General features: G+C 38.1%; 1 protein-coding gene across 2 annotated transcripts in view; it reads left to right on the plus strand.

The window, feature by feature from the left end:
• The first annotated feature begins 988 nt into the window (after positions 1–988).
• LOC150089329 (adipokinetic hormone/corazonin-related peptide receptor variant I-like) overlaps positions 989–21,681 on the plus strand; it is a 312,349-nt gene continuing 291,656 nt past the window's right edge. For both annotated transcript variants that reach the window (XM_090368502.1, XM_090368504.1), the window contains exon 1: positions 989–1,543. In XM_090368502.1, coding sequence (XP_090224628.1) covers positions 1,025–1,543 — 519 coding nt within the window. In that variant the 5' untranslated portion in view covers positions 989–1,024. The remainder of the gene's footprint in view (positions 1,544–21,681) is intronic.

Raw genomic sequence — 21,681 nt, forward strand, 5'->3', positions numbered from 1 at the left:
ATTTAATGCATAGTTTAAGTCGCCGATGCACTTAAAACCCAACAACGAGGTAAAGTTAAGCAAGATCTCCCCATGACTACTATTTAACTCGTGGTTGAAAGAACTGTATTAGCGTCTGACTGTTCATACGTCACAAAAATAACAACGAACTAAACGTGTAGCGCTACTCATTAAAGCGAAACAAAATCAAAAGTGGTGGATTGCGTTAGTATTACAAAATTGGCGACGAGATATGGTGTAGGCAAATAATGATTTTATTCTTTCTTACTTCGGGAGTGAAATTTGAAAAATCTTATTCCGAATAATTGATTATCCCGAGTGGTAAATTTCGACTTAGTTCTGATATTAGGAAGAGCGGTGTACGTTGTCAGAATTAATCCATAAAACGAATTTGCAGTAAACAGATATAACCCGTTAATAAATCGATAATTCTCATTTAACAACGTTGCCATCGTGAGTACGATAGAGAGAAGAGTCACTTTCTGTCCAACACACATCAACAAGTTCAACCTTGTTTCTATAAATAACTATTAACGCTCACTGGTGGATATTTCCTCCGCACCAGCCTCTTACAGGACAACTGACACAATAAAAAGGAAGCCTTTCGCCACTAGCCGTCCTCCATTCCCAATATCATCGCACAACTTTCGGGCCCCATAATAAAAGGCTAGAAATGTTTTCTTTTCAACTCACTCATCAAAGACTTACGCACACACGCGCGCACGATCGCCGTTCCGGTACTCGGCATATAGCACGCAGGTGCGTTGTTAACAACGGCGCTGGCTATCATCTAGGCCTTGGTATTCGAGAGAATAGGAAGAAAATAACTCTCACATCGCCTCTGTCTCTCGCAAGTGCACAACGCCTCCTCTCAGGCCAAGCGTGTTTAATCGGTACCATGTCTTGTTAGAAGTTTTGTTTCTCTAATCTTCCCAATGGTTGTTTAGGGGAGCAGCGATGGAAGCGGCTTATTTAATCCTAAGTGATATTGCGAAGGATAAGTTTCACTGACTTGAACTTGACAATGGACTCGGAAAGTGTAACTTACGGGACTACCGTCGCTTTAATGGATTTACCTGCCGAACTGGCCAATTACACAAACTACACCGATTTAACCACTTTCTTGGCGTTCAACGATGACTCGGTACGTGAAGTTGCGATTTATAGTCTACTCTTCGTCTTGGCAGCCGCAGGTAATGTACCCGTTTTTATCTCTCTGCTCCGGAACAGGAAACGGAAGTCCAGAATTAAGATTATGATCATGCATTTGTCCATTGCAGATCTCATTGTTACTCTGATTATGATTCCTTTAGAAATCACGTGGAGAGTTACGGTTCAATGGATTGCTGGCAATTATGTTTGTAAAGTTATGCTGTTCTTGCGAGCTTTCGGACCGTACCTATCGTCGATGGTGTTGGTATGTATCAGCATGGACAGGTATTATGCCATTCTTCACCCTCTCAAAGTGACTGACGCTCACCGGAGAGGTAAAATCATGTTGTGTTTTGCTTGGATTATCAGTGCACTTTGTAGTGTGCCTCAGGTAAGCCAGTTGTCGTATAAAAAGTTGAAATGAAGTTAAGTTTAAAAATTTGTTTGTTCGTCTGCAAGCGAAATGTTCTTAATACACGCAAATAATCATGTCCGGGTTTTCAACTTTGAGTAATTTTGTTTGTTTCTGTTTGTTGTAATTTTACATACTGAATTTTAATTATTGAAATTAGCCCAGTAGAATTAAAGATGATCCTCGAAGGTTGTGCTACTTCCAACTAATATAACACCAAACCTCGCTAAATCTTCTCAGATTGAAATTGCCAAAATGCAAATATTGACATAACTCTGAATATATTCTTTGAAGCCCTTATCATTCAATTAATTGGGCATGAGCTTAAGGAAGCACCACCCACCCCTTTCTTTTTAATATTTTGATGTTATTTACTTTGTATAAACATCTCTTATTGCCTGTAGCAAACAGGCAATAAGAGATGTTTCTGGTAACTGCATAATTATTTTTTTAAAGGGGTTTGGAATTGAATTAATCGAAGATTTATTTATTCAATTCACAATATCTTTAAATGCCGACGAGATGGTTGTGATAGCCCAATATTTGCTATTATATTACTGTAGCTTGTCTATTCCCAAAGAAAAAACCACCCTGAAAAATATGCAGCATTTAATATTTTTGTAGTCGTTGAAAATGAGGAAATGTATGCCTTGCGAAATGGTCGATTACGTCAGTGATTTCTCCTAAGTTCGTCACTAGCTGTAAGGTGCTGCACGTATTATTTTTTATTCATTTAATATCGCTGAGAATGAATTTTTCTAGTTTCAGACTTTGGCAGCGATTTAATGTGTTGTTTGTCCCCTTTTAGTAAGTTTTCATTCCAAGAATTGACTTATTCTAAGTTTGAAGGGGAGTAGGGTGAATTGGAAAATCTTTTTCTTTTCAGAAAAGGAAAGTCGCCATAGGTATTTATTTAAGCAATTGTAAGAAACATTGTAAGAAACATGAAGATGCACAGGTGTCGACTAAAATCTTGGAAATTTATGATACCACGACACGAGAAATTTTTGCTTTTTTATCTTTTTTTTTTTTTTTCAGACTGAAAACATTTAAATCCATTAAGGAAACAGAACTGTCAGTATTTACCTGATTATTTTCTTAAGCGATCGGGAATAGAGCTACCAGTTGCTCTGTTTGTACTAGAAAAAAGATTTCCAAAATGAAAAAGTTCGGTTAAGACACCATAAGACAGACTCTTGTGTAAGCAGGTGTTGCTGTGTCGCATTCCACGAGTCTCGCAAGCTAATAGTGTAATTGGCAACTACGTTCAACCGTTTTGGAAATGGCTACAGACGTACGGGATAGTAACTTCTTGGTCTGCTATCGAAATTAAGATTGATACGAACCATTGGTATTTCAAATGTTTAAAGCGATATATTTGATTTGTAAACCCAATATAAGAGAGTAATTTTCTAATAAAAAGGACAAAAATATAAAATAGTGGATTCAAGAACAGAGGCGATCTGTGGTCTTAACTTAAATTGGTACTTCTAACCTGTAAACAAGAACTATGACGTATTATCATAAAAGTCATCTTGTCGGGTGTGTACAATGGAGGTTTTTTTTTTTGTTGTTTTTAACCGGGCGTTCTTCATGGTTGCAGTGGATATGAGAATATCCATCTGAGAATAGTCTTTCCACAGGACAATGTCGCAAGGCTACAACTGTTCAAAACTGGTTCCAAGAACTTAGAGTAATTCTACCCTATTGCGGTGGCCTCCCCAATCATCAGATTTGAATTCATTTGAGCACCCGTGGGATTTAGCACTTTTAATTTTAAAAGGGACAAATGGTCTCCAAGATTTTAGTGTGAGTTATGTCAAAATAATGCATATTGGGTTTAGTTTAAATTTGATTCTTACTATTGTACCCAGTCTACCAATCGTACCCAGTCAACCAGCGTTTTCGGCGATGAAGAAAGGTGAATGGAGGCCAGGGAACTTTCTAATTTATTAAAATAAAAGTTTATTGAAATATTTGTGGAAAGGCTAAAAATATTGTTCTTAGACTTCACTTTGGGAAAGCAACAGTGCGTGAGTATTTTGTTAATAATTATTGCGATGTATTTGTTCCAAATTTAGGGGGGAGGTGAACCTCCCCCTCCAAAATATTGAACATTGAATATATAACCGCATTGGATTCGCCCATTTATTCATAAATGGGCGAATTCAATGCACTACTTTTAACATTGCGGGTTTGCTAATGGAAATAAAAAAAAAATGACGAAAGCCTCTTCTAAATTTCGGGGAATTAACCCCCCTCCTCCCTTACCCACGTGCTAAACTTTGTTTGTGGAGGGATAATAGACTTTCGAAGTTGGAATATGTTATTTTCGGGTTACAATTGGGAATAAATATGTGGAGGAATTAGTGAATATATAACTACGTATTAGTCTTGACACTACCACCTCGTGGACATAATTTATAACTCGGTGGTCTGACGAAGGATTCTTATGTCACTCGGTTGTCTGTCCGTCTGTCGCAGCATTGTATCTCAGGAGCCACTCAACCTATTGACTTAATTTTGCATGGGTTTGTACATCATGTGGGTAACATAATGCCACATTGATCGTTGTTGACAAAAATTTGGCTGAGAAATGGGGGGGGGGGTTAAATGTGGGGCACAAAACATGTTGTCTACAACCTATAGCTTATTATACACCGTTAGAAAGATAAAATATTTTTTAAAATTAGAAATGGTGGTATTAACAGGAAAATATGGCTCAATTTTCGTGTCCCCCCTTCTATTTTCGTGGCTAATGGAGCTGAAAATTTAAAAATCACATTAGCTATGCGTTATTCGAGCTTACAAATGGAAAACTATTCCGATTGAAATTCATTTACTTTTGTGTTAAAATTAAAAAAAAAACTTCGTTAGCGCGCTTCCTTGTACTAAGTAACTCCATTTGGTGACAAAAAGGTTGCTAAATAGTTAATAATTCTATAAAAGTCATTTATACATTTTGCGACGAGAAGTATTTTTTAATAATTTTCAACGCTGAAGTTGTCCCGGCAAGGAGAGAATCGGAGAGCCAGTGTTGAAGCGGCTGTGGTGAGGAGGCGTCTGTGCGGAGCCTTGCACACCCCACCTGCCAGTCGCTTCTCTCCCAAGACTTTAATCGCTTCTCCAGAAGAAGTCGGAGTCGTTTCTCCCACCCTTGTCATTCACAACTGAGAAGACTCAAATAGACAACGTTTTCGTTAGTTCCTCACGTTTAGGCCAAGCCGGGTACGAGAAAACTTTTTCAGTTTCCATAAAGCTCTCTATTTGAGATAGTACACTGTGACTACGGACACTTCATTCTGAGTGCCCGGCACTCAGTGTTGACCAATTTATTTGTTTTTTTTTTTTGAATGGAGGGCCAGTTGCATGCTACACTTCCTAACAACAATATCACGGTAGCTTAATGTTGCTGAATTATTCTACGAGTTCCGTTGCTGAAGTTGAGTAAATAATTAAATAAATTCAAACAAAACAAGTAATGAGAACACCTGCTTGGAGCGTTACATTTTTTTTTTTTAAGAAACAATATTAAATTTGGATAGACTAGAACTGACTTATGCGGGGGAAGGAGTATTGTTCTGGGCTATAAAGGGCTTAACGTCAAGTGCTTAGCTCATTATTTTCAGTTGGGGGGGTGTGTGTGTGTTTTTTTTTTTCGGGAGGTGAAGTAAGTCTTACATTAACCAGTAATGGTTAGTTGAACGATAACTGCTAATCACCCATCTAACCAATGAGATTCATGGCATGACGCCAATCGGACTGTTATCGATAATGAGTCCGTTTTACTGTTCCTTTGCCCATTTACCTTTTTATTTAAGGCAATTATTACAGCTTTCATCATAGACTTCATTACAATACCAAATTGCGTTCTAATTGGCACGGGGACATCAACGAGGTCACTTCCTCCGTGCACCATGAGTATGCGCCGTCGTGGAAAAGGAATTCCATTTCAAGGCTAGTAGATAATTGCTTTTTCTTGTATTAGTTTCTGGAAGCGTAGATTCCATCAGCGAGAAAATAGTCGAACTGTTGTTGTGGGGTGCTTGTAATGCATGTATTACACAATTGGTTTTTCTTGTTCAAAAAAAAGATGGAGAGCAACTTAAATTCGGTTCGCGTTATATCTTTATTACAGTCTCGACTTCTGTTTCTCTAGTCCAGTAGTTGAAATTTATTGCTCGAACTTCGCAAATGAGTACTCTACGTTATTACTCCTCCACCTTGCAGTTCATTCTTCCACAGTTTTCATTTCTTGTTCTTTATTTCACAGAGCATTCAACTTCTGCTATCTGTCACCACACTTTGATTGCGTGCGCCTCTCAAGCATACACAGCGACGAACGTCTTATTTATTTTTCTTTCTATCCCGGTTTATTCTCCTACAATGTACTCTTACTTTCGCTGCGAGGGTGACGCGTCAGGTTTCATGGAATCGCAGGAATGGTGAGGGTCACCACTCGGCATATTTGTTTCTTTTTATCTGTACGATGTGACTTCGCCATGCAAAGCCTAACGGAGTTTCTTCTTACAACTCGTTAAACGTTGAAGAAGGGTTACGGTGTAGGTACGGCGCTGCTACCATTTCAAAGTAATATGGTGATGGACGGTGTAAGTTTTTTATTACTGAAATTTAGAAATGCGACTTCCCTCGCTGCCTTCAAAACTTTTCGAAAAATTTATATCTACACATCAGTCGATTATTTGTTTTTATCACTGCTACGGCGCCTTATTATTTTTCCGTAGGTGCTTGACATTTTAAGGTTAAAGATGCAAAACGTACTGTCCCAAATAGTACTTAAAACCGAAGGGGGGAACCGCGTTTAATGATACTTAACAAAAACAGTTGTAACCAAAAAGGAAATTGGTTTGTAGCTGAACGCGTTTGTCCTCCTTCATTGAACATTAATCATTCCAAATGATCTAAATTCTTTTGGAATACGAAGTTTCGCGATAAACCTTAGATTAGTTGGCTTTCATTCTGTTAAAGATTGGGTCATCCGAGGTCACTTTTTTGTACATTTAAGGAACTTATTAGATCTTTAAAATTTGATCTAATTTAGAGAATACGTTTTGATTAATGAGCTATCCGAGTTATTAAACATCGGTTAAAAAAATCGGTTTTTTAAAGTGAAGGTAGCTGATGAATTTGAAAGAGTTGTTCTGCAGAAATGTGTTCGTGGAATAACCTTATCCACCCTTCGTTTGAGACCGACTAATTACTTCCTGGACAGAAGAGTCTTTAATTACTCCAGTCTCTGACGGGATTCGGGCCCAGACCTTTTCAAATGATAGAAGCGGCGAACGTACTATAGAGGGTACAATGAAGGCAGGGAGTGGTCATTTTGCGGATCATTAGCGTCAATTTTTTTCGTTAAAACTTTACCATTTTTACGGAGCAGAGATGGAGGGGGCCCTGGTGCCGTTTGACACTAAACACACTCTACACTACCATTTTTACGGTGGTAAATATGTAACGAAAACGATTTTTCCTTCGTTTTGCTGAACTACTACACGTTTATCAGTTCTAGACTACATTTTTCCTCTCGTTCCATTGTATTTCATGCCTCTCCTATAAGTAGATCTTACTGGAAATGGCAACTGATAGAGTAAGATGTACTCGAATACAAGACATTAAATAGTTATATAACAGCACTTTCCATTTGCTATACTGGGCATGTAAAAATCTTTCCCTTGTTTCTATAAAGTGTTCTTAAATCCATAGGGAAATTTAAGCTGAAAACAAAGTCCGTATTCATAATATAACACTGCATTGCGTTGTTGTAGTTATAAGCTTCCTTAAGTGTTTACTACACGGCAATGCACCTTAGCCACAGTTCAAGAGCAGAGATGGAGGTGGCCCTGGTGCCGTTTTTGGCATATTCTGTTCCCCTATCTCCGTGAGACTGCATGAGCTGGGATTTGTCAGACCAAATAAAAAATATACTCAGAAACTAAATAACTTTGGATTTCTTTTTACGATTACTCAAATTCAAGACATTAAATTAGTCATAAAAACACGTTTCGTTTTAATAATAGTATTTGTTCCTCATTTTTGAGGAATATGTAATTCTGCATGGAAATCAGGATGTAAAGAACTGTGGCAGCGAAACTACGATACAGCCAGATCTACCACAGAGTGGACCCAGAACGATTGATTTGGCATATTTTTAAAGTACACGGAAGAGTCCATTCGTGAATCTCGTGGGAAGCACAATTTGTAGTTCCGCTACTGAATAAATGCAGATGTTAATGCAATTCGTACGTCATCAGCTCAGAGGTATTTGAGATAATCAAAATTCGGGATTCGAAATAAAAATGACATTCACTGGATATTGCACGTTTTCATTTCTTGAGACTATTCCAACTCTTGAAAAAATCGATAGTGTATCGATTTTTACGGAAGTTGGAAGTATGTATAGAGCTGTTGTTTATTTGCATGTATTCTTATATCCTATTCAGTACATCCCGCGATTTCAATTTCGAGAACAGAATAAATCACGTACAACTAGATCTGTAGAGGAACGAGAATTGATGTTATGTCCCTGTGACTGAAACTAGGTGGTAGCTTATTGAGCTGCCTTAGGATACTGGTGTGGCCTGTTGCGTTAGTGATCAGTACAATAGATGGCAGGGTCAAAGATTGCTTGTAATGTATGTTTGATGTAAATGCATTGTATATTTTAATTACTGCACATGCGTGCTGGCATGAGTAGGTGCACTCGAAGGCAAGAGAAAAATGACTGTTTTTTAACATCGATGGCATCCATACTAAGTTCCAGAATCTGTTCCACTGAGCCAAACCCTTCGGTTTCTATAAAATAAATTTCACAAGGATGCTAGTAGGTATGCTATGGCTTTCTGAAAAATAGCATTATGGATATTGGTTACCTCATCAGAATTGGTAGTAATAATCTGAATGTGTGACAGTTCCTAGCCTACGAGAGTAGGAAAGCTGCACGAAAGCCACTGATCGATCTCGGACACCAGCTGGAAAATACGGCTGCTTTGATTCCAGGAACGCAAAGAACAGACTTAAGAGGGCTACAATTAAGTCATGTGGTCCGATGAATTCTGAGTCAGACTTTTCCATACTCACACCTCGATCCGACGTGCACCACCAAAACACTCCGTACACCATTATACCGCCACCACCAGCCTCAGTTTTTAACATCTGGCAGGATGAATTCATGGGTTTTTGCTGTTTTTGGCATATTCTGATCCCCTATCTCCGTGAGACTGCATGAGCTGGGATTTGTCAGACCAAGTAAACGTAGTTCTTCAGCCAAGTGTAACCGTACCACCTTATTCATTGCTGACACGAGTGGAACCTCAGTCAGTCGTCGACTATGATACCCTCATCCGTAGCAAAATCCGACGTGTTATGTGTTCTGAAATACCACCCTGGTTACCGCTGGGTTGATATTTGACTGACTATCTGTTATCTTTCACATGTCTCGTCACATACCATCGACTTTTTGCATCAACGAACGGTTTCCGATCACAGGATCGCTGTTGGCTGTGTGCTATTTGGTCATTGAACTAATTTGAGTTATAATGGTACTTGAAAACACCATCAGGGCCGAGGTACTCATATCAGTGCGTCTGGTATGCCCCTTTCAAAATCACTTCAATCTTTGGTCTTAAGGGATATTTGAACGTACTTACTTGTGTGTGTGTGTGTACGCACAAACAGCATCCCTACAAACTTATGTACCCATTATCTTTACATTGCATGGTACGAACACGTAATTACGCCCACCCTTTTCGAGAAATGGCGTACTTAATGAAGTGGCCACTTAGTATACATCTGGATATATTTGCAAGAAAAAATAGATTAAATTTTAAATTAATTCCATTTTTAACGTATGCGTTTTCGAACTAATCCTTAATACAAGAAATAGAAGCAAACTTCTTACCTAAACATGCAGGAATTACTACTGCAATGAATAACGAATAAACGACTGACAGGAATTAAAATGGCATATACAAATTATTCTGATACATTAAAGAAAAAAAACAAACAAACCTAAAAATCCAATTTTAAAATAGAAATCTATAAAGTATTTAAGGGCAAAGGCCTCATGCTACGAGGTAGAATGACTAATATGTAGGTTAGTGCAAATGCATATTAGTCATTCTACCTCGTAGCATGAGGCCTTTGCCCTTAAATACTTTATAGTCTATATAACTACGCACCATCAGGCATCACTCATATTGTGAAGTTATACTTTATAACTGGGTTGTCTATTGCAACACCAAGGTACCTGCTCACCCACCGAAGAAGCCAACAAGCTTGGAAACGGTGCCGTCTGGGTAGTGGTATCCGCTGAGAATAAATAAGTCTTCTCCACTGGTGAAGTGTTCATTATTCGAGGTAGTACAATACCGTGGTAACTCATTGTGAAGGCAGTCACAATATGAGTTATAACCAAAACGATGCTTAATTAATTAAACTACTTTGGTAGATAGCTATATTAAAATGGTGCATTTGCACTAACCTACATATAAAATAGAAATCTCAACAGAAGTCTGACTTCAGGAGTCTTTATAAAGTGTTTTCAGTTGTGTGCTTTGAGAGGGCGCTCTAATTGGACGGCTTTGAGCTATTTTTTTATGGTTGGCTGAGAAAAGAATCTCTTCTGGTTCTGAGGTTGTAGCCTTATGACATAGCCTCAAGAGTATTGAATTAATTTCAAATGAGTTCTTCTTTAATCGTACAATAGAAACTTCTAAGACATTCCATTCCGGCGGGTGGATAAACTCAATCCCGCTTCCTTCCTTCTTTCTCGTGTTGAGTCATACATGGGACTTCAAAACAGTCATCGTTATGTCCGCTGACCTTTCATTTCACATAGACATTCAAGCAGGCACCTTTCATCGTGTCATCATCCGTAAACCGGAGATAGAGGTGGATTCAACCAGCGGTATTACTAATCTTATAAAGGACAAGATATAGAGGAATAAAAAAAGTAAAACACTTTGATAAAGAGGTCAATACGTGCAGTCAACTCTGTACTCTTATTTCATTTTCCTTATTTCACCTCAAAAGCAGGATGATCACATTTTATATCAGTCCACAAACAACACTTGCCGCATGACATCCAATTAGGTGTCAATCTACATTGAATTCTTGGGGCTCAAAAGCGGGACACTTAGCAATTAGAGTAGTTATTAATTAATGAATATATTTAAGAAATACATTTCTCCATGATCAGGCCACCAAATAATCACGTTCTAATATTTCTTTAGACATCCATATTATTTTATCGCATTTTTGCACAATCCTAATGCAAACAATATTTAGCAGTTGTCCTCTGTGTCAATATTTTTCGAATTTACAATTCATTAATAAATATTCTGAATCTTGGCGACCATTGGATGTTTTCGATTTTAAGTTGTCCAGGTCGAATTATCTACAAAACCGTAGCCGAAACGTACAGCTAGGTAGCAGTAGTGGGAGTGCACATGCTTTCGCCTAGTCATGTTCCTAATAACTGGATGTACTGTATGTATGCACGTAAGTTATATATGTACCTACGTGCATGTACGCGTAGCATTAGTTGAATAACATCACATCGAATTACCTGGTATGTACAGTATTCACTATACAGTGTACCCGTCCGTGTGCATCCTTACAAACTGGTAGAATACATCTATCTTAAGAGTAATCTACAAACTCCTTAAAAAGCAGATAAACATCTCAAATGTCGATAATGCAATTGCTTTTAGCCAACGGTTCTTTAATGTATTCCTTAACTCGCAGTTCACTCTCTCTTCATACATCAATGTCATCAAGATACTCTCTCAAACTACCGATTCTTTGCTTGCCAAGATAATTTTGTTTGGTGTCTGTAGAACGTAATTCATTTTTCTTTCCAGACGTGTCATTTCTCTAGGGCATCAACGGGAACTGTTGTGGAGTTCGTCGCGCTACTGATGACATACAAGAATATTTGCAGGGTTTTTTATCACTTTGTAGCGTTATAAACAAAACGCCTTTATGCAATATGGTCTTAACGAATGATTTACTTTTTAATTTCATTAATATCCCAGTTAGTCATCACCAAGGAATTTTTTTTTTTAACAAGGAAATTAAGACTATATGGGAAAAGTAACAAAGGTATGGAATGAAATTAGCATAATAGGTTTAGTTATGCTGTTCATGTTTGATAAAATATCTAGAGATGGACTGAGTTCATGTCGGTCACCATCTACATAGACAGAATTAGCAGGAATATTTTGTAAATTTTCAGTTAGTTAATAAAATAAATATGGGAATTTTTTTTTTTTTTTTTTTTGTGAGGCAGAGAGATGGAAGAACTGCTGATGGGTAGTGTTTGCGAGAAATACCAAGGTGGTACTCCCAAGTTTCCGAAGTCCAAACTTTTAGTTTGGGAGAAAAAATCTAAAGGCAACTAAAATTATAACCATGACTAGACACAAGTCTGACACACCCTTTGGAAAGTTCAAAGGTGCGGTCTTAATCGGTAATCGTATAAAGTTCATCCTGTGTAGAAGTAAGTCACGTTAATTTTTCTCGATATCTTTTGGGGGGAGGGGTGCGGTGAATCTGACAAATCACTTTCTTGAACAACGTTGTTTTCCTATAGTAAACTTACACACCTTCCATTTGTTCTTATCATTATCACGGACATCCCGTTAAAACTGATTCATGTGACGTATGTAATGAAACCAGTTCGATGGATTACGCTGAAGTGGTTTAAATACAGGGAATTCTAATCCGCGTGACCACCTGGTTATTTATTTTATAATTACTTTATTTCTAATAATTATGGAAGTGATATGAAGATATAAATAGCTTTAAAGACCACAAGCCCTTAATTGGGTAGTTATGGTTGATTTAGATTTACATCTCAACTTTCCAGAACTGGGGGCCATAAATTCAAATTACGGCGGTGGAAGGTTAAACTGGATTGCAGGCAGTTTTGTTGTAGCCAACGAGTTAATTACTGGAATAAGTGGCTTCCTGTGTGGTTGAGGCTGGTAGCTAGGCGAAATTTAAACGAGTGGATAGGTCAAATACCTACACGAGAAGGTAGTTTATTTTATTTATTTTTTACTTGTTTTGGCTGGTGCAGCATAAACCTGTGGCTTGCTTGCTTTATTTAGTTAATACTAATCAACAACTTAAAAGTTAGACATTTTCTTTTACACAGCGTTAAGTTGTATGCTTAAGATTATTCAGATAAGCTGTTGTTGAATTATCTTTCTCTGAAAATTTTGTGATGGGAATTTTGAGAAGGTCACCAGTTTTCTGTTAATTAAAATCTCCAAAGTACCATATGCTTTTAACCGGCTCCAATAATTCATTTCAAAAAGTAGACATCGAAGGTCGAGGTGTTCGGCAGAGAGCCGAACACCTCTAGCTTCCCGCTAAGCTAACTTAATCTGGTTGCTGGCAGTGTCCTCTTGGAAGCATGCCGGTAACAAGTTCTGAATGCTGCAGTTTATCCCTATGCTGAGGAAAAATTCGCTTTCTGCAATTTCAGCTAATGCAGATGGTTTATAAAAGTAATTAGTTCCCCATATTTTTCAATCGGTGAAAATGTTCAATTCAGATATAATCGATATCAAAAGTCTTCCTTGCACTACTTGACTAACTTGCAGCAACTGCTAATTTGATTATATTTTCTAAATGAAAGCGAGAAATATTGTTTTAAAACTTTTGTTGCTTATTTTTCAACTTTTTGAAGTTTAAATGATTGTTCTCCTGGACAAATTACAATTACGGCAACCGATATGTTTTCATTGGCTAATTTAATTGAAATTGTGGTATGTTTTGAATGACGGCAGCGTAATAGTTATTCAGGATGAATCGATATGAATAATAATTAGCGCTCTGAAGGCCCACAACAACTGTTGACTTCCACAAGCATCATAAAGGCTGAGCAGGTTGTCCTAAGTGGTGGCAGAAATTCATTTGCGAAATGTCTGTTTACTTGAGGCTCCTTGTTTGGAGCTGCTCATCACATCGCAACCTTCGACCCAAAATAAATCGTGCCTGCCTGTCAAGAGGAGTTACAACTGCATTGGAAACATTTTCCGCATTTAATTAAAATGTAATTAGCAATTTGTGGCTCGTTTAATTACGTTCATAATCTTTAATCACATTAAAGCTAATAAATTCTTTTTTAGAGAAATTTCAAACATTTGAAGACCACGTTCAATGGACGATTGTGTTAAATTAGCATTAAATCAAATGGCATTCGACTCTCCTTTTGCTTATTTGGAAGGTACTTAATTCGCCCTTTAGGAGATAAGAGTTAAGGTCTTCGTGGAGTACTTCATATTACGTAATCAATATCAAATTTTATTTTATTTTCCAACTCGGAGATTTAAATGTGTTCTACCTTGTTGCATTTTTAAACCGTTCTAAGTGAATTGCAGAAATAATATTGGTATTTCTTCGGTTTTAATTAGCCATACTTTTTTCGGATTGACGCAGTGAAATATAATTGCTGTTTTAATAATTGTGGGACAAATAATTACGCGGTTGGTTTAGCCATACATCATTCTAAATTATCCGTTGTCCCTCGAGCTTCCATTTTAGAAATCGATGTAATTATAGGTATCACGGTCATGTAAGCAGAGTGGCCTTTTCTTCGACTCATCTCAATCAGAACGCTTCGTGGAACGGCGGAAAAATTTAATTGCTCTCTACTATAATTAAAATGCCTGCCACGTGTTTTTATTTTACCTTAGCAATTTGCTGTATATATCACCTTGCTTTGGAAGCGAGAGTTTTAAAGGATCGCGAATAATCCAACTGCTGGAAATCGGGTAAGTTTTTCCAGTTGATAAAAGTAAAAAAAAAGCAACTTATCTGCGAACACTGTATAGCGAGGGACTTTGCCTCCCATGTAACATTCAGAATGAAGTTGGAATGACGAAAATGAAATGACCCTTCACATCGTATGAGGATTGCGGAAAGTGCATTGAATTTATGGATCATCTGGCACCATCCGGCTTTTTCTTTCTGTTTTTCGAGATCTAACGAATCTCTGCAAATGGATTGGATGTGAAGCTTAATAATGTAGTTATATTTTCAGGGATTCTCCCTGAAATCAAGCTAGGTTTCAAAAGTAGAACTCGACTTAAAAAAATATTGGAAAGAAGGGTAATTTAGAGACCTGTAAAACTAATTATGTATTTCAACCTTCTTTGCAGGCCTTTCACTTTCGATATGCCTCTCGTACAAGGAGTTCACTGAATAAATAGTATTAGTGTTACTTCGCATTACAATAACTGAACTCAGTTCGGTGAGGAATTTGAAATGCAAATGGCAAATTTCAAAACACTAATTTTATTCATTTCGTTGATATACGTGGGATGCTCATTTCTTTGAAGTCAGCAGTCGACTTAGTGACCTTTCTAATATGGTGCGTGTAAATAAATCATCGACTTCGTCTTAACTTTTCTTCCATACTGTATTATCACTGATAACCTTGTAGCCGTGAAGGGCGATATTGCAGTGTCTTATAGCTATTATTATTGTAAAAAAAGATTTCTTAAACTCGCCGTACACTTTTGTACCCCAAGTACATCAGGGTGTTTGGTGTCTGCGCATTGCTATAGATGATCTATGAAGAAAGGTTTTCTTATAAAAGGGGAATTTGGTCCTTTAAATGATTAAGATCCTTTCTCAGTTTTATTTTATTCCGAACTAAATACTGAGGGGTACCAGTACCAAACGTGCCCTTGCACACAGACCTTGGCGTTCTGTTTGATCAAAAGATGTCCTTTGTCAACCAGATCGACAAATTTTCTCGTCTACGGTGGATCTCAATTTGAGATCTTTGGATCAGCTTTGAGCTTTGTAGCAGCTTTGAGATTCTCCTCACTGTTAAATTTATCTCCACAATCTACCTTGCCATTCTCATGGTGCAGAAATATGGGTTAGAGCCGCACCTAAAAACCTTAAGCGGGTGTACCCCGCTGAATACTGGTTATTGAAATGGGCCAATACTAAGCTTCGTCTGCCTCCCGCTACCACAACTACCATGATGGCACAAGCACTTAATCTCTAAGGTGAAGTTACTGATCACGAAAAAGAGGCTAGTCTTCACAGCCAAACTCATCGCAGGCCAGATATCATCCTCCCAATATTTGAAACGGTTGCTCTTGGAAGATCCCACAGCCAAGCGTAAGATCGTCACCAGAATTATTGGCTCACCACCACAGGCTTGCAATCACCAGCAGATTGCGCCTCCGTGGGCAGGAACAGCAGTGCGTAGTAGACGCTTCTTGATTAGACCGGGGTTCGAGCCCGTGACCACCAAATATGGAGGATGCGGAAAGGTCAGGGAATGACCACCGCATATCCCTGGAGCAATATGGCTTTAGTTGCTAATGCTCCTAAAAACAAACAAACCGACAGATTCCTCGCCATGCAGATGCTCGCTGCCCTGAACTGTGTGGACACTGACTTTGACAGCCAACTTTATCAAAGCCCTCGATTCCTGACCTGCTAAAAGAGGATAACGATGCTCCCATCCTCAAGTTCAAATCTGATATCACTAGAGCCCTGCTGAATCATTGCTAAGCTGTATTCTGTTTTTCTGTATTTGTACGCTGTATTTTGTATTTCATTCTGTTCTTTTCAAGCTGATACATGAACCCCTGGCGGTCATTGCCGTGATGGGATATTGTGTTGTAATTCTATTTCGCAATAAAGATTTATTTACTTAATTTTTACTTTAAAAAAATCCCTGATTAAAGTTAAGTAAAAGCTCGCTATGTCAGTATAGTTGTTAATATCCGGGTTATTATAAATGATAATACGGTATTTTATTCTATTAAGTTATTTGCAATACGTTGCTGTGAATAACATTAATAAATAATGGTTATTAACTGTGCAAATAAATTAGGAACTCGTCACATGATTATCTGGCACGAAAAATTAAATCATATGGCTGTTTTGAACTACTCTTCCAAATATAAAAGCCGACCGGGCTAGCCGAGTGGGTAAAGTACCTGCCCGGCAACCGAAAGGTCGCGGGTTCGATTCTCGCCTCGGGCTTGGATCAAAGTACTGCAAAAACCTTGGGAGGTGCAATATGACCCCAGAAGCCGATGCGCCAACAACTACCAAATCAAAAAAAAAAAAAAAAAAACCAAATATAAAATACGCAATCGGAACCTGCAGAGTAGTTTTAGTAGCAGTTGAGGGAGGTGGAATTTACTGCCTGGTAGCTATTAGGTTAATTAACCTTTAGTATAGAAGACTTCTTGCCTCTGAATAGAAGTTTAATTAGTGTTGTGGATTTTTCTTGATTAATTAGGTTGTGCTTAAACTCTTTAGCGTACATAATTCAAATTACCTTAGGAAAGAAAGGATTCATCTTAGTCACAAGAATGCGTGACTTCTGTTACCTGTCGCTCCTTATAATTACTTTAAATTACAAGTAACGTACGAACTTGAAAGCTTAATTTAAACTAAAGACATTTGCTAAAAGCTGGTCGTTTATATTAATTTTCGTACTAGTTTTACTGTATATAAAATCATGTTTGCCTTATTGTTGTTTACAGTTAGGGATGTAATTTGTCCCCAAAATTTAAATTAACACGACAGATTGTTTCGTTTAAAACGTCAGCTTCGTTTTGGCATAAATTGTGTTAGGAAATGTTGTTCGTTATCCTGTGACTCATTCATGACAAATCCGCATGCTAGCTTTCATTTGATTAATGGGCTTCTCTATTTGATTTATATGCAGTACTCAAAAGCTAAGGAGCAAATAGATCAAGCGTCTTATTTTGATTACAGCGAAAAGTAGTATGACATTCATTTTAATGTGCCTTATTAATGGACAAAGACCAATCAGACAAATTTCAATCTGAAATTACTTTTATGCAAATAAGTTCGTGAGGTGCCAAAAATGTCGCGTTAATAACCATGGAAAAGTACTGCGATATGATATGCATGGATATCAATACTAACTTCACAAGGCCTCCTCATCCTGGGGGCTGGGGATCTGATTTATTAAGGGCACCAATTTCTCTCACCGTAACAGTAATTTACACTTTAATAGTTACATCAGGTTCGAATCAGAAACAGAAAATAGGATAATACATTCAAGAGCCCGCTCTCGGTATAACGGAAAATATTCTAGAGACAAAATCTGAGGGTGGACAAAAAATCGCTTACAAGAAACTCTACTTTCAAAAGCCAACAAAGATCCTACGAAATCTAGATCGGCAATTCTGGTTGGAATACATTTTCAGTTTGTAATCAAGGCGATCACATCTATAAGTGGAGGTTATAAGATAGAGCTCAAGAACAGTTCTGTATTTCTGTAGCATGCCACAAAAATACAGAACTGTTAATGAAAAGTAAACATTTTTCTGATATTACCCTTTATGTTAAAATAGTGGTGGACGAGCCTTGATAATTTGTTGACGTCAAATGTTTCACTGATACCGATTGTTAAAACCAGTTCAGAATTTTCTTCAACTTCTCACGATATCAAATTAATTGAAGTTAAATATGTAAATAATATAAGGCAATGCGACCTAATGTTTTAATAAGGAACTTGTAACCAAAATTGTTGGCGTTAAGTGATCCGGATATGGTCTCCTTTTTTCAATGAGTAGCACTAATAAAAATCGAGGGATTATCAGCCATTTATACAAAGTTAGTATACAGCCTTGATTGTGCGTAGTTTATTACGATAAACACAGGTAGAGGTAATATTAATTCAGTAGAATAATGAGGACGCATTGCACGTAGGAACTCGTTTTATCCTGTATCCTTCTTCCTGGGAAGAAACAGCAGAGATCTCAACAAAAGCGTATAAGTTGGAGGGAGTTATAGGGGTTAAGCGTGCTTCGGTTTAGTGAAGCACAGTCGTAGATATTTCCTGCGAAGTGCGTGGATCCACGAAGAGATCAGTGTGTTGTTTGCTAGTTGCATCACGTGTTATGGAAAATTTGTTGTTTGCCTGTTCTGTATGTAGCTGAACCGCCATCCACGATCGGAGCCATTTGTATTTATCTTCTGCAGTAGTTCCGTGCAGTCGATACTGAAGAGAAATTTGAATGCCTCAAACGTACTGTAAATCAGGGGAAATAAACTGTTTTTTTATTTTTTTTTCTTCTAATTATGAGGGCTGTTTGAAGATAAGTGTATATGCAAGGGCGGCACCTAGAATGTCAGTCCAGTTCCACCTCGTATTGCTGTGAAGAACAGAATCAACTGTAAAGGGCCGGTAATGTGTAGGTTTGTGTGAGTAGTGTTGTATTGTGTTCTGGCCTCTTTGGCTACCCAGAAACATCAGTCACCTGGACAGATTATTCTGGGTACTCGTCTACACCACGGGTAGGTGGGCCAGCCCAGTAAAACACGTACTGTCTCAAGAGAATCTGGCCCACCTAGTGTTTTCTGAAAGTGAGCCAGATTCCTCTGGGGGCCCATTCCAGAGGAGAGAAAAAACGCCCGTGGTGCAGGTTAGGGGGAAAAAGTAAAGTAGACTGCACTAGAGTGTAACTCAAGGCAGAGCGCGTGAAATAGAAAAAAATGTGGTTGCCGGCGAATATGGGTTCCTTAAATCACTGAAGATGTATCGTTAGGTGCAGTTACAACAATGTAGGTCTCATAGTTATCGAAAAACAGTTGAGCATAGTGTTCGGGGTTGGGATGCCACCAGTGGTTTCGTCGTTTCGCTGTGGTGTATGCGGAACTCTGTAAATGCCAGAAGAGTGTGTATTGCGTTGTTTTGTGTAAGTGTAGTGTTGGATTATGTTGTTCTTCTGACTTTCGGCCGCAGGTCCCCTATTGGGAATCCACGTTGCCCGCCGCCACCACCAGTACGTAAGCCAGGCAGTCTTATAGTTCTGGTTTCTAGTGGCAACCAGGTTCGCCCGAGCTTCCTGACGGAGACCATAAAAAGGGGGAAGTATAAGATAGTAAAGATTGGTCAGAAAGAGGAAAAAAAAAAAGACTTGTTCCCTTCCCATCCTTCGTTTCGCCTTTTCTGGGTGGAAAGGCGAAACAAGGGATGGGAAGGGAACAAAAGTCACTGGGGCAGGCTGTTTGATTGCCATTTGGCAATGATGTTTCATGATCCCGCGCTCCAGTAGAGTGTGTTTAGTGTCAATCGGCACCAGGGGTTTCCCCCATCTCCGCGTGCTATACATTGTCGCGCTCCAGTAGCGTCAGCAATTCCGCACTAGTCGGTGCCAGCACATTCTGAAAGTAGTGGGTTAGGAGCGTAATCCCCGCATTCTATCGAGTGCGGCACTCAATTTGGTTCATCCCGCAACAAAAGATGCCAGCAAGTAGAATCCTACCCTTAAACAGTTTGCATGGAAGTTGTTTGGACAGTGGTAGTTAGCCCTAGACCTGTTGGGGGCTGAGGATGATCCCCTATTTCTTTGGAGCGTCCTAAGTTCTGCAAGTCTTGATCTTACATCCCAAGTCTCCTCTTTGGAGGAGTGGCAGAAGTCGGTTTCGATTTCTAATGAGGTCAGTTTCTGCTTGAATGGTCCATGACCGGTGATGAGAAATTTTGTTGAACACACAACCGAAGGTACATTACTTTTCGATATAATCAACCATCATAACGATGTACTTGTCTGAACGTGTCACAAATGCACCACACCACAAATTCTCATTTTACCAGATTTCAACACACAGCTTAAATTATTTCGATGAATATGTTCTTCCAGATGTATTTTTTTTATTCCTAAGGTACAAATAAATGTAAGTGAGAAGGGGCAAGGTCGTGACATATCTCCCATCCGTAATATTACGAATGGGAGATATGTTACGACCATGCACAGACGAAAGTGTAGGGTGTTGTTTGAAGTGACGTCACCGAAAACAGACATCTTTCTTGGATAATAAGTAAGTCGCAGTTTCTAATGAATTTTTGCGAGTGTTAATCCTTTTAAGTTAAATCGGCAAAGCCAAACTTCGCGCACCTCTTTTTCCCTACGTTTTAAACAGGGTTAAACATTTTGCTTTAATCACTTAATATCAACAACAGTATACAGAGTAAGAAAAAAAAATACGTATGTACCTGTAAATAAGCGCATAGAGTAATGCATTAAAGTATCACTTTTATGCACAGTAAGTGGCAAAAGAGGGCCGCTACCTAGATGACACCATTTCAAGAAATGACAACCCATACTGTAAAAATATTTCGCAATTGGTTGTGCAATCTTTCTAAGCACATTCACATATGCGAATAATGAGAAGCGAAAGAGGAAATAATCAAACTTCTAATCTTCATCTAGATTAATTAAGAAATATTAATTAGCGTTAAATGTCCTTCAGTTCTAAGAAGGCTAATTTACTTTATGTAAATTAATTGTTTTCATACGCAGTATAATATTCTGCGCAATATCTGTAACAAAATCTAATGTGTAAAAAGGAAATACTAAGTTATCTTAATCTAGGGATCCTCTGAGTCTATGGTATTCTCTGGATTAACAAAACACATCCTTTTTTCATTATGCAATTATATATTTACTGTGGGAAACCATTGAGTGGGCACATTCGTATTATGAAACGCCCTACTATACTTTGAGGCTCAATTCGGTACCAGAAAATAAAGTAAACGCGGCATATTAATTTGTTCGATTCGGAGATGTGGCGTTAGTTGTTTGAAAGTTAAAATAACTATGGAGGTTTCAGTGGTACAGAAAAATAAAAATAATAGTTAAGAATAAGCAGACACATGCCTATTAAAATGTTTAACAATTACTACGTACATGTTTGTTTGTTCGTATTTATTTTTTTTTATTAATTTTACTGCTAACCTCCTGGGATTTTATTTAATTGAAACAACCAACTAAGTAAACGTTCAGAATGGAACAAATGCTCATGAATTTTCGTTCGTGGTTTGCAGATCTCCTGAAAGCACTCCACATATTACGAAATACCCTGTATAAAGCGTGTCACTAGAGAAAAGTTCTTCAGTTGGCTATCGAAGGCCAATCCAATTGAGGTAGGACGGAAGGAACGAAGTGGATTCGAAGCAGTCGGGAATGTCAGGATGGATGAATTGTTTTGGGCCAAGAAGATACCGTAACGAATTGTTGAGATTTCGTGAAATTCACAGCGGTGGTATCCACTTTGCTGAAAATTATACTTCC

The sequence above is a fragment of the Mastigoproctus giganteus genome, chromosome 2, assembly GCF_048544385.1.
Source record: "Mastigoproctus giganteus isolate SK-2022 chromosome 2, ASM4854438v1, whole genome shotgun sequence".
Taxonomy (NCBI): Eukaryota; Metazoa; Arthropoda; class Arachnida; order Uropygi; family Thelyphonidae; genus Mastigoproctus; species Mastigoproctus giganteus.